Source organism: Dreissena polymorpha, chromosome 7 (genome assembly GCF_020536995.1).
Source record: "Dreissena polymorpha isolate Duluth1 chromosome 7, UMN_Dpol_1.0, whole genome shotgun sequence".
NCBI classification, from domain to species: Eukaryota; Metazoa; Mollusca; class Bivalvia; order Myida; family Dreissenidae; genus Dreissena; species Dreissena polymorpha.
In genome coordinates this window covers 108,112,841-108,126,689 of record NC_068361.1, presented here as the reverse complement: position 1 = coordinate 108,126,689, position 13,849 = coordinate 108,112,841, and the positions used below count along the sequence as shown (strand labels likewise).

At 33.4% G+C, this 13,849-nt stretch overlaps 2 protein-coding genes across 2 annotated transcripts in view; one reads left to right on the top strand and one right to left on the bottom strand.

Annotated features, from left to right (window-relative positions):
- LOC127838272 (beta-alanine-activating enzyme-like) overlaps positions 1-4,999 on the bottom strand; it is a 25,226-nt gene extending 20,227 nt beyond the window's left edge. The window contains exons 1-5 of the mRNA XM_052365898.1: positions 4,906-4,999; positions 4,629-4,663; positions 3,194-3,349; positions 2,248-2,339; positions 1,057-1,174 (exon numbers count right to left, since the gene is read on the bottom strand). Coding sequence (XP_052221858.1) covers positions 1,057-1,174; positions 2,248-2,339; positions 3,194-3,349; positions 4,629-4,652 — 390 coding nt within the window. The 5' untranslated portion in view covers positions 4,653-4,663; positions 4,906-4,999. The remainder of the gene's footprint in view (positions 1-1,056; positions 1,175-2,247; positions 2,340-3,193; positions 3,350-4,628; positions 4,664-4,905) is intronic.
- LOC127838285 (transmembrane protein 128-like) lies at positions 4,939-13,849 on the top strand. Its single transcript, XM_052365930.1, has 5 exons — positions 4,939-5,086; positions 8,951-9,081; positions 9,429-9,514; positions 10,869-11,036; positions 12,611-13,849. The coding sequence occupies exons 1-5, from the start codon at positions 4,987-4,989 to the stop codon at positions 12,714-12,716; spliced, it is 591 nt and encodes a 196-aa protein (XP_052221890.1). The 5' UTR covers positions 4,939-4,986; the 3' UTR covers positions 12,717-13,849.

Genomic DNA, 13,849 nt, shown 5'->3' with positions numbered 1-13,849 from the left:
TACAAAGCATCCTCCCAGATAAGCCTGTGCATTATAAAGCATCCTCCCAGATAAGCCTGTGCATAATAAAGCATCCTCCCAGATAAGCCTGTGCATTATAAAGCATCCTCCCAGATAAGCCTGTGCATTATAAAGCATCCTCCCAGATAAGCCTGTGCATTATAAAGCATCCTCCCAGATAAGCCTGTGCATTATAAAGCATCCTCCCAGATAAGCCTGTGCATTATAAAGCATCCTCCCAGATAAGCCTGTGCATTATAAAGCATCCTCCCAGATAAGCCTGTGCATTATAAAGCATCCTCCCAGATAAGCCTGTGCATTATAAAGCATCCTCCCAGATAAGCCTGTGCATTATAAAGCATCCTCCCAGATAAGCCTGTGCATTATAAAGCATCCTCCCAGATAAGCCTGTGCATTATAAAGCATCCTCCCAGATAAGCCTGTGCATTATAAAGCATCCTCCCAGATAAGCCTGTGCATTATAAAGCATCCTCCCAGATAAGCCTGTGCATTATAAAGCATCCTCCCAGATAAGCCTGTGCAGTCTGCTCAGCAGTCTAATCTGGGACGACACTTTATGCACATGCATTAAACTTCTATTTTCCTAAAGCAAGGTTTATATATTTATTAAAGTGTATTTATCTTATCTTCAGTGAGACAGAAAAACACACATAGCATAATACATTATTATGAAATGTAAAAAACAACACATTCTCTAGACTAATATGCTTTGTTTTGCATGTCATGGGTAACAATTGACCCTGATGTTTTTGTGGTATTTGGGTTACATATACAAATATCAAAGTTCACAACTTTGGATTGCATCACATTTTTAAATGTGGAAAAGATATATAACACAAGTTTTTAATATTTCTTTTTGTATCAAATAAGCTCATAATTATAAAGAAAGTGCAGAACATTAACCAGTAAATAACGTTTTCAAAACCTTTAATTTTGCTTTAAGCTTATATGTTTAAACTTAAAACAATAAAGAATAATTCAAGGCTAATGTCATATTAACATGTAACTCCAGAACAAGACCACTTTATTCCAAACCTTCTCAAAATCTTGATGAACGATAACCACCCTTGATCCCAGCTGACTCGTGATTTCTGTAGAAAAGCAGCAGCTCTTGGCATTAAAGTTGTAAAATGCCATCCCCATTTTCAGAATACTGAAACACATAATGTATAGGAAATTCTCACTTGACACTTACAGATCTTCCTTTTTTTTTAAGTACAAAATTAGCTTGTAAAAATTATTCTAATCAATTCAGAAACAATTCTGAATCTGAGCACACCATAGCAAAATATCAGGGCTTGCGCTGCCATTTAAAAAATTAGCAATTTTAATCTTTATTTAACTGCAGCTTTTTCTTTCTTAACCCTCATTAAAACGCCATAATGAAAATAATTACTATGTTTTAAAGTAATTTTGCCATTTCAAGCCAAGGGGTTCCCTGAATATATTTTTCATTTAAATTACACAACAATTTTATCATGTGAGAATAAGCATAAAAATTGCATAGTCATTACAAAATTCTATTGTAAATGTTTCAACTCTGTCGTTCTGATACATTGCTATTTAAAACTTGGGATTACTATGCTGTGGTAGAATGCAGCCAATACATTTGAACTACAGTGTTGAGTTTTGACCACTCAACAATAATAAATCAAGAATTGATTCTTAAATACACATCAAGATAGACGTAATATGGAAAATATATTTCTGAATGAAATTCAATAACTGAAAAATGCCATAACAAGAATTGATATTTCACAAGACTGTCAACATAATTTTACACAGTAATTCTTTAGTCTTGCTATCAAGGAAAATAATTCAAACTGGTGCAAGTGAGAATAATAAATATGTTTATGTACTTGTCATATGTCATAAGTAACAAAGTTCTTAGCAATAATACATATTAAATTAAATTTGCAAAACATGTTCTTAAAAGGTTAAAATTATGTTTCACTTTCATGTATGAAAGATTATGGTAATGTAGGAGGCTAATTTGCAAATATATGCAGTCCACTCTTAAACAAACCTGGGTTATTGATAATGATGCTCATATATTGTGCAAGATTGACCCAATTACTAAAGACATTTTAGGGGATCTCTCACACATAATTTTTGTAAACTATTCATTTAATAAACTATTCTACACCATAACCAAATCAGAAACTGCTGAAATTTGCACAAATACTTTTTTAAACTATCAGTTTACTAAATGTACTATACTTGTACCCAATCAGAACTGCAGGCATTCGTTCATCCACTTTCAGGCACAATGAAACCACCTCCCCTTTGATCACAAATGGAGACAACTCATGCTCAACCTGTAAACAATCGAAAACAATTTATAAATAATAGTTTGAAAAACAATTACACCCAAGCGTGTTTTATCATTTACAAATAGATACACTCTAAGTGAGTTTTATCTAAATGTCCCCACTTTCATGATTATTATTTAAAGGTAAAAAACTAACAATTTGGAGTTCTCTCATATAATATATAGGCACACCAAAATTGTATTTGGTTACTGCAAGCCTATTTAAAGAGACCTTGTCACAATAGTACATATTGTACAAATAAAAGAACACTGTATGCCAGGGAGCAAAATGACACTAATATTGTACAAATAAAAGAACACTGTATGCCAGGGAGCAAAATGACACTAATGCTAAAGAATCAAAAAGGAAAACACAGTTTCGTTAATTAATAATTATCATTTGAAATATATAACAATCAAGCATTACATAAGCAAACTAAAACAATAATTTGGAACGTTTCCGTTGATTTAATTCAATTTTGTAATAACCAGTAGATCACTAATTTTAAGCATAGAATGCATGCCTATTTATAACAGTACAAATGGATAAGTGGTGACAGAGGTAGCCTTTCAACCTCTGATACAGATAAACTTTTTTCGAATTCTATTCTTTCTATAATTATTGAGCCCTTGATTTCCTGTGTAGAAATCTAGCAATTTAAGGCATTTCATGTAACACTTAAAAAAAGTCCCTTTTTATTTCAATCTCAGGTGACATTAGCTCTTGGAAGCAGAAACATGGGTCACATTCAAACTATTCATTTCTCTAACATTCAACTTAAACTTTAAACTTGATTATTATTGTATGTAGTTTTCTCATCTTTTGATTTCTACTCAAGCAAACACAAAAATACTATGTACCTTCAAAACAAGGTCCCATAAATGGCTGTATGTTAGACAAGTCCGAGTGGTTCCTTTATCACAAATAACACAATCATTTTCTGCATGTTTAGCTACAGCTTCTTCTACCAGACTGTGTAGAGTAACACCGTTGACGTCATAAACTGGACCAGTGATCTGTCATGGAACGAATTACAATATTAAGTATTTAAAAACAAGGCTATTGTCAAGCAATATGGTCCCCTACCAGCTCCACCATTGTCAGAAATTCCACCATTTTCAGAATATTTTTTTTTTTGGTTACCATAGCAACCAAAATTGTTGACGAAGGAACAAAATAAAATGACGTGCATAATGTCCATATTGCCATCTATCCATGTTGCAAGTTTCATGAAAAAATATTAAGAACTTTTAAAGTTATCGCAGAATCCAGAAAACCACAATTTTGAGCAGTATTTCTAGTATATTAGTTGCCATAGAAACCATAATTTTTGACGTAGGAACAAAATGAAATGACATGCATAATGTCCATATTGCCATCTATCCATGTTTCAAGTTTCATGAAAAAATATTAAGAACTTTTAAAGTTATCGCAGGATCCAGAAAACCACCATTTTCAGCAGTATTTCTAGTCTATTTGTTGCCATAGCAACCATAATTTTTGACGCAGGAACAAAATGAAATGACATGCATAATGTCCATATTGCCATCTATCCATGTTTCAAGTTTCATGAAAAAATATGAAGAACTTTTAAAGTTATCGCAGGATCCAGAAAAGTGTGACAGACTCACAGACTCACAGAGCGCAAACCATAGGTCCCCTCCCGTGAAACCGGTAGGGGAAAATAAATAAAAGTTATGGTCACAGTCAAAGATAGCTTCAATCAATGATAATGGGGGTAACATATTGTTAATAGTTTATTTAAAGTGTATTCAAATTCGCTAAAATGTGGCTTTTTTTTCAATGCCATGATTTTGTTTGATAAGCTAATTTCAGTCTACTGTAATTGAAAACAAACATGTGCACAAAAAACTTCACTGGAAAAAAGTTAATCCTGAGTCTTTTAAAACTATATCCCGAGGTTAAATTAACAATTAGCAGGGTTCAGTCTTTGAACATAATGATTCAACCAGTTTTAAGTTGCCTAATACTTAATTATAGTTGACTCACTATCAAAGATTGAACAAGTAATTATTTTATACATCAATAGCCATGTAGTAGTAGCAGTACTCAGTCGTGCAGTAAAAAGTCCGCTAGGGACCGAGGTCATTGATTTGATCCCCACTGTGGGAGGATTTATTAGATCTCCTCCAAAGACATCTAGTACTGGTTATAGGCCCAGAAAATGAACTCTAGAGCGTTGCAAATAAGTAGTTAGTACTTCAAATGCAATCAAGCTAAAATAAATAGGTTTAAACTAATCCTTAGGCTTAGCGCTGCGTATAAGTAATTTACCTTAAAACAAGTTGTATTTTCCATTATCTCCGATTCTGAAACAGAACGAAAAGTGATATTGTGACGTCGTAAAATTGGATTCGATATTTTAGGCATATGTTCAATGGGTATGAACAGGAATGTTATGAATAATAAACGTTGGGTACGAAACGGTAAAACTACACATATTAGCTTCAAAACTTTCAATAAAAGTTCTTCTACGGTTCAATGAATTATTGTGTAAAAAATAAAATGGCATTTAAGAATAACATAACAAAACGGATCCATGATATCGTACCCGTACACTGACAAAACAGCAGCGACTGACTTTTCGTCTATGGCTTTCGAACATTTTAAGTAAGTAGCATTTAATAATAAAATGGCGACTCAGACGAAATCCGAAACAAGTCGACAACATGAAATTCATAGAAGAGTTCAGAGAAAAATTGCTGGAGAATACTTGGATCAAGTTGATCCTGGTGTGATTTACATTTTTGTTAAAAATTATATCACGATCTTCGTGATATCATAATTGTATGGGTTGTTTGTGTATGTGGCATAGTTGTTTAGACATAATGATTTCGGATTTTTTATAAATAGTGCGTTGTAGTATCGTCCAGTCACCTGTTTCGGTCGGTCACCTATTTCGGTCGATGGTAGATTTATTGCGCGTGCGCTCTATCCAAGTGACGAATGACGTCAATGTTTTGTCTGTACATAGCAAATGTCAACATCGACGGCTACTCGCAGTGTTTATAAAAAATAACAGCGCCCTCACACTACTTTGGGGGAAGGGGTCTGCAGCCCTTAGGAGGGGGGATTTTCGCAGCGTTTTCCTTTTTGGGGATTTTTTTACTTACTCTCTCATTATTGCATTTGTACACATTTGCACTATATTCATTGCATTTTTCATAATTTAGTATGTTTGCAAAGATTAAATTGAAATTGAATTGGGGACGATTGAACATTACCTGTACGCAAAACTTAACATCAAACAGCGTACCCTAACCCTTAACACAACTTACACATAACAACTAACGCAACACCTTATAATCCTTTTTATCCTATATATTTCCTTAGTATCGGGGGCTACACCCCCCCTCCCTCCCCCCCCCCCGCTTTGTCGATAGTGGTAAACAACTGCGTACCGGTAAAGTTCAATCTAGCCTAGAATTGAGATATAATAATCATGAGACACATCTTTCTATTGAAAAAAAAAAAAAATTTTTTTTTTTTTTTTAGGGGGAATTTTTCCCCCCAAAAGGGGAAAAAAGTATACTTTTCAGGTGGGGGACTGCCGCCGAATTTCGGCGGCAGATTTAATAGATTGAGGGCCCTGAATAAGGACACAACAAGTTCAGATTTAAATCTGAATTGATTACCATCGACATTTTGATCATTTTTGCTATTACTTTTTATGTCCCCCACTACTATAGTTTTTATATTGTTTTTGCCCTGTCTGTCTGTTGGTCTGTTGGTCCGTTGGTCTGTCTGTCTGTTTGCGCCAACTTTAACATTTTGCAATAACTTTTGCTATATTGAAGATAGCAACTTCATATTTGGCATGCATATGTATCTTATGAAGCTGCACATTTTGAGTGGTGAAAGGTCAAGGTCATCCTTCAAGGTCAGAGGTCAAATATATGTGGCCAAAATCGCTCATTTTATGAATACTTTTGCAATATTGATGATAGCAACTTGATATTTGGCATGCATGTGTATATCATGGAGCTGCACATTTTGAGTGGTGAAAGGTCAAGGTCAAGGTCATCCTTTAAGGTCAGAGGTCAAATATATGTGGCCCAAATCGCTTATTTTATAAATACTTTTGCAATATTGAAGATAGCAACTTGATATTTGGCATGCATGTGCATCTCATGGAGCTGCACATTTTGAGTGGTGAAAGGTCGGCATGCATATGTATCTTATGAAGCTGCACATTTTGAGTGGTGAAAGGTCAAGGTCATCCTTCAAGGTCAGAGGTCAAATATATGTGGCCAAAATCGCTCATTTTATGAATACTTTTGCAATATTGAAGATAGCAACTTGATATTTGGCATGCATGTGCATCTCATGGAGCTGCACATTTTGAGTGGTGAAAGGTCAAGGTCATCCTTCAAGGTCAGAGTTCAAATATATGTGGCCCAAATCGCTTATTTTATGAATTCTTTTGCAATATTGAAGATAGCAACTTGATATTTGGCATGCATGTGTATCTCATGGAGCTGCACATTTTGAGTGGTGAAAGGTCAAGGTCATCCTTCACAAGGTCAAGGTCATTCTTCAAGGTCAAACATCATATAGGGGGACATTGTGTTTCACAAACGCATCTTGTTTTGTGCTCTTTTTACAAAAATATCATCAACATACAGAAACTTTGTTTTCGATAGTTCCGAGTATGCCAAAGCCTGCTACAGTCACTGCTATTTTAATGTAACTGTTATGACAACCCTCGCCGAAATATTGAGGTGAGTCAATCGACCGAAACAGGTGACGCAGTACACAACTTTCCTCGTAGGTTTTCATGGCAGAATCTTGGAAAAAAAGGGGAAGCACTTGAACGATCTCAATAAATTAATTGATGGGCTGTATTAAATAAGTTTTGCTGTGCGTATTTTTTATTTTGCCGACTTAAGTGTATTAAATCTAAAATATTTTGGATTATTTGTTACATCGACCGAAACAGGTGACTCGAGGATACGATACATTTTGGTTTTACTTGTGATGAGAATAGTAATTTCCAACAGTATGCAATTTAAGTTATAATTTTTATTTTAGGACAACTGTGTAATTTAAATCTCCAAAATATTCTTTCTGTTATGAATAAGTCTATAATATTTTCATAGGCTGACAGTCGATTGGTGTATAGCGGATTTTGTTGAGTAACGGATACTGTTAAATGTGTTTTGCAAAATACTTTTATTGATGTTAAGATTGATAGTTGAATTGAATACAAAAAGCCTATCATTGTTAAGTCGATTCATGTTTTTGTTGATGTGTGTAAATGTTTACAACTGTTTCTTTTTTTGAAAGCAAAACAAGGTCACGTTATGTACGCACCGTTTATGTGATGACAGGAAAAGTGCAGACCAATGGTTTCTTGAATTTTGCAGAGTTTGCTTGGTAAACATAATGTTCATTGATGTAATAGTTTAGTATTATGTGTCCTTTACAAAAGTAAGAATGCTCAGAAACCAAATTGATGCATACCATATAAAATAAGCATGAAAGCTGCAACTCGGGATTTAGTGAATAAAGGACATGTGGTGACCAATATTCAGGATTGTGGGGATTGTCTCAAAATAAATATAAACTCAATTGAAGTTGTCCAATACACGTGGTTAGCGTGTGGCTATGATATTGATTAGTGAAAACATCATTGTTGATGAAAAATAATCAAATTATAATGAACAAACGATTTCTCTGTAAACATATTTTTCACTATCAAATCTATATATATATAACAAGGTATTCAACTCAAAATGACCCGAATATAGAATGCATCACTTTGAACAGCCAATACTTCATCAATTGTGCAGCGATTTCCATGAACTTGGTCTTATTAAACACAGAAATGAATTTCCTTTCTGGAAATGTACATATATTGCAATTATTTTTTACAAATGCTGTGTCAAATTTCAAGAAATAACAAGATACACATGTAATCCGATAAAGACCTAAGCGATCCGATAATGGCTGAATCAGTGTACCATGAAATTCATGCTGTAAACAAATATTTATTTTTTTCGGAAATTTAAAACCGCTGGCATTTTTCAATAGGAAAGACATGTGTCTTATTATATCTAGGTTTAATGGTTTAATTACTGAAAGCATGGTGTTTACGTTGATATGAGACTCGAAGTCCTTAGCTATCCGTTATACAAAAATCAACTGTATTCGTAACAAAAAGAATGTTTTGGAAATTTAAATTACACAGTTGTCCTAAATTAAAAAAAATTAATACTTAAATTGCATTCTGTTGGAAATAAGCTCATTTACTGCGATTGCAAAGGATCCAGGGTAAAAGCCACAGACTGTGATGCTTAACGTGCCTTTTTTACGCCATCCATGTTTCAGCTCATCATTTGCATCCTTCTTTTTTTCTGCTATAGATAGAATATAATTATATGTTAAAATATGGATTAAAAAGCTGGTGTTTGCATCATGTGTCTCGGGCAGTCTATGTTTATGACACATCTTGTTTATCTTACATGCATACTCCCTGTAAGTGTTCTTAACATCAATGGTGTGTACCTAATTCCTATATGATAAATGGGTGAAGAATGTGTTGAATTTCGAATTTAATAAATGAATTCGGTCACAGTAATTTCTTTCTTGTTTAGGTGGACATATTGTTCAAGAATTTTTCCCAGACAAACTCTCACAGTTCAAACAGATTGACAGCGACACAAAAAAGAAATTTGATGCACAGCATAGAAAGTACAGACGGACAGAATCAGCATATAGCATCCAGGTATTGATTAGTGATCATTTGACAACGAAGTATTGTAAAGAAATATATAAAAAATGCAATATAGAATTGTTTATTGTGTATATATAGCATTCCAGGACAAGCATTTTTATGAATGACTCATTTAGAACAAAAATCATTGTTTATTTTGGTGATAAACTATGACAAAATTTGAAATCATCTGTTGCAGAATTTTTTTTTGTCCATAAATATAGCCAGTCTGAATTTAATTATATCATTATTCCCATTGCCTTAATGTGTAACAGATACATGTAGCACCAAATGTTGGATGCAAACATTGTAGAATAAGGAGACATCATCAAATAATCATGTTTTTTTATCTTAACCAGAACATCTGTTGGTTGATAGCTGCAATGGGTGTCTTCTACTACACAGACTTCTACCTTGCACTGATGTATGACCACAGAATTCTCAGGTACGATGCATAACATAATCTATGAAGATTATACTGAATGTTGAATATTGTTACATATAGCCATTCTTTTAAAAATAAGTTGTGGTCACTATTGCCGGTGGCATTAGGGTTAAAAGATCAGATATCTTCAAACATTGAACCCTTAAACACTTACATACATATTTTGACGCATTTGTTGTCCCTTAGACAGTTAAATTTAATTAAAGCCCTTTCTTACTAGATTCAAGTTTTAAAGGCTTCATCTCCAAACCTTAGATACTGATGAGCAGCAAACAGCATAAAACCTGAACAGACTGCGAGTTACCAGACAGTTTTGGTTGTATGCTGTTTGCAAAAGCCATTTTCACTTTGCTTCTCATTGGGGAAAGTTAAATGTTTGTGTTTGTTTATAAACAATTCTTTAACCCCAAACTGAGAAACAACGAACAAATCTTATTTCTTAGATAAAACAATTTGCTTCATGATAGACTTCAGTATACAAATTTTAGTCCTAAATGGCGGATGTTTTATATATATTGTTATGATATATTCAAAAAGGCATTTTGTGCATCCACAAATTACAGGCAGAAGTTTTAAGTAAGTTGGATTGATTACTTAAATATAAGTACCACACCAATTTGTCATTTGTCTGTTAGGTGTGCCAACTTTCCTGTACGTCTGCTTCTTATCCAAATGGATTATTAGTGTTTTATATGAGTTGTTACAATTACCATAGTGAAATCTTAATGTTTGATAAGTGGAATCAAGAATTTACTGTTCAATGTCTTATCCTAAGTATTATGGAATATCATGTGTCCTAGGTGTTTTTAAAAGATATTTATATTAGACAAGGGAGGATCATATGACAAATGTGTACATTGTTCAATTATAATTAAAACATATCTATAAAAAAAAAAGTATAAGTGCAATGCAACTTATGAGTTATAACTGTTATTTTTGTTTTAATGACAGTTTATTATGTTCATACCAGAGTTCAAGAAAGTAATGTTAATTAAAGTAAGAGCACATCAATATTAGCTCATTGACAGTTTGCAGCAATCACAAAGTGCAAACTATTGTTTAAACAATTAGTAACATGTCAGATTTCACAAGACCCCTAAAGGAAGCCAAAGGAGAACAGTAACTAATCTAGGATTGTGTTACACAATATCAGCCATGTTTTGCGAAAACTTGGCTTAATGCATGTGTTTAAAGTGTCATCTCAAATTATCCTGAGCAGTCTGCACAGGCTAATCAGGGACGACACTTACAGCTTTTATGGTATTGTAGTCTGATGGAAATCTCTTCTTATCAAAAATCCAGTTAATGCGGAAAGTGTCGTCCCCATGAGCTCCTATGCTTACTTGCTTTCAAGGTTGTGGTTCAACTCTGGTGTGATACTCATCGGCGTCAACATGGGTATCGGTCTTTTCCTGATTGTGTACCTGTCGTACTTCAAGAAGATCAGCTCTGATAACTGGGAGAGGGAATACCCTGCTGCCATACCCGTTGCATCGGCTGCATTTGTCGTCGGAGGCATTTTGTAAGTTGACGAAAGTGTGGCATGTTTGTTTAACTCTTTACTACTCATATACACATTTTGACGCTTTTTGAAGTCCCTTAGAAAATGAAATTAAATGAAATACATTTCTTGCTTAAATCAAGTATTAAAGGCTTCATTTACAAAGATACTGATGAGCAGCAAACAGCATAGAACCTGAACAGAGTGTGAGTCCCATGTTATACATTTTTTCTTAATTTGCTTCTGGGCAAGAAAGAGTTAAGTTGGACCAGGCTTAGTAGGTATTCTTACATTTACACGTTTATTTCTTGGGTAGAGAAAATTTCTCAGTGTGTATAGAGGTAGATCTTGTTTATGTTTCCTGTGGATTAAGGTTTATTATCTTTCCATAGGCATTACACCATCTGTGAAACATAGTTTGAATGTTATGATAAATGTAACTTTATTATGTAAATGTTCAACTGGCCTCTAATGAGATATATTAGCAAATGATATAGCTGATATTTGTTGATTTCCATGTTAGATCATATTTTCATTCCATGATTGGTCATATAGTTTATGTTAACCAGTGGCAAAGCCACACTTAAAATATTTTATCTTTTATGACCTCAATTAAAGAAATACAATCTGACACCAATATCTTTTCCTAAAATGCTCATATCATTTAATACATTATGACTTTCATTTTTTTCTTTCAATTGAATTGAGCGTCATTACATTTTATGCATATTTTGACTTTCTGTCTGTGGAAAACTTTAACCTTGGTTAAAGTTTTGCAATATTGAATAACTTTTACAATTTTGAAGATAGCAACTTGATATTTGGCATGCATGTGTATCTCATGGAGCTGCACATTTTGAGTGGTGAAAGGTCAAGGTCATCCTTCAAGTTCAAAGGTCAAATTTATGGCTTCAAAGTGGCGCAATAGGGGGCATTGTGTTTCTGACAAACACATCTCTTGTTTTTGAATGCATTTAAAATAGTCCCATAAAACACCAAGCCAGAGTGTTTTTATCAAACCTAATCATTTCTTCCAAGCAATTGTGAAATAATCAGGTTATCCTCTACTCATTCAGCCACTTAGCACAAAATATAATAAAATATCCTTTTTTTGTCAATCAATTTGTTATAATTGTGCTGGGAAGAGAGAGTGTAGCTATGCTTATTGAAGTATAATTTGCTCACAATTCAGAATGACCAAGCAGACATCCATTATAAAATGTTCTTCTAGTAGCTCCATAAATATGTACTTCTTCTGTATACAGTTCAGCTTATGACAAAAAGTTAAGATTCTCTGCTTCTAGTGCAGCTGAAGTTTTACTTTGTGTACACAAGTGTGATAAATGTGAATGATCGTAGTTAATGTACCAGGAAGGTAGTGGTATACAAAATAGACCTCTTTCTGATTAAGTGTCCATCAAATAAAACATTTTAATGAAAAAAAACGTCCTAAGTGGACTGGTGCAAAGGAATTTTGTAAAAATAATTTATTTCAAATGTTGTTAGAAGTATGATTTTGTTAGTGTGAAATTAGAGTATTATTTTTGGAGACAAAATAACTGTAATGTATGTTTATTTTTATTTGTTTGCTTCAGAATGACAGTGGGACTGTGGCCATTATGGGGAATCTTCACTCCGTTCATTTTACTCATCTTGTTCATGGGCATCGTAGTGACTATAGCCATGTTGCCCAACTTCTGAATAGAACCAATACGTGTTAGCTGGTTTCAGTTAAACGATGGTTTTCGGTTGGACCAATCGGTTGAAGAGGGACATCTTCCAATATTGTGATATAAGATCATACGCATAGTGAAAAGAAAGGTTTTTGACGTGTACAAGTTAGAACAAAAGTGATTATAGTATACATATGTTTTATTCATTCAGTAAAATCAATCAAAAAGGACATCTCTAATTATGTGATAATATTCAGGATGCAAAAAGTTTTGTATGATGTTGAAAGAGCTTACTTATTTCACTACCAGACTGCATAATGAAACTGATCAACCTAATGTGTCTTTCATATATTCAGTGTTTTTAGACAGTTTTATAATGAACTACACATTCCATCTCTAATATTGTGAAAAATGCAGCATGTTTTATATAGAAAGATGTTTCAAAGGCTTTCAAAGCAAAATATTTATAATCCCTTTCCCCCATAAGAAGCAAAGTGAAAATGGCTTTTTCAACCATCATAAAACCAGAACAGCCTGCAAGTAACTTGCAGTCTGTTCAGGTTTTATGCTGTTTGCTGCTCATCAGTATCTAAGAGATGACAAAGAAGCCTTTAAAACTTTAATATAGTAGCAAACATCTTTAATTAAATTTAACTTAAATTAAACTTTGGGACTACAAATACATATCTAAGTGGTAATGGGTTAATAGACCAGTATTTTGTGTCATGTCATTGTGTAATCATTAGTGGAATGTATTACAGGAACCACAAAGAAATCTTTTAACAGATATGTGCAATGTTTTTCTAATGACTGTGATTTTAGCATTAAATCACAGCAGCATATTTCCATTAATAATTATTTTCAAATTTACTTTACATGTATTGTAGACCTATTGTAATATTAAATGATTTAAAGCTTTATACATGATTTGTAAATACATGCATATAATGTGCAACTTATACAGGCTGTTCCCAAAAGTAAACGGATTATTGGGACTAAATGACCTTTCATGAGTGTTTTACAGTAACAGCAGTACAATGTATTGTGTGAAAGAGGTTCTAGTTAGTTGTTTAGTTTTTGTTTCAATAAAATATTGCGTTTAAAAGCTGTTGCAATAATATTTATAAGCACCATTTTATAATATTAAAATTATAAACTCTA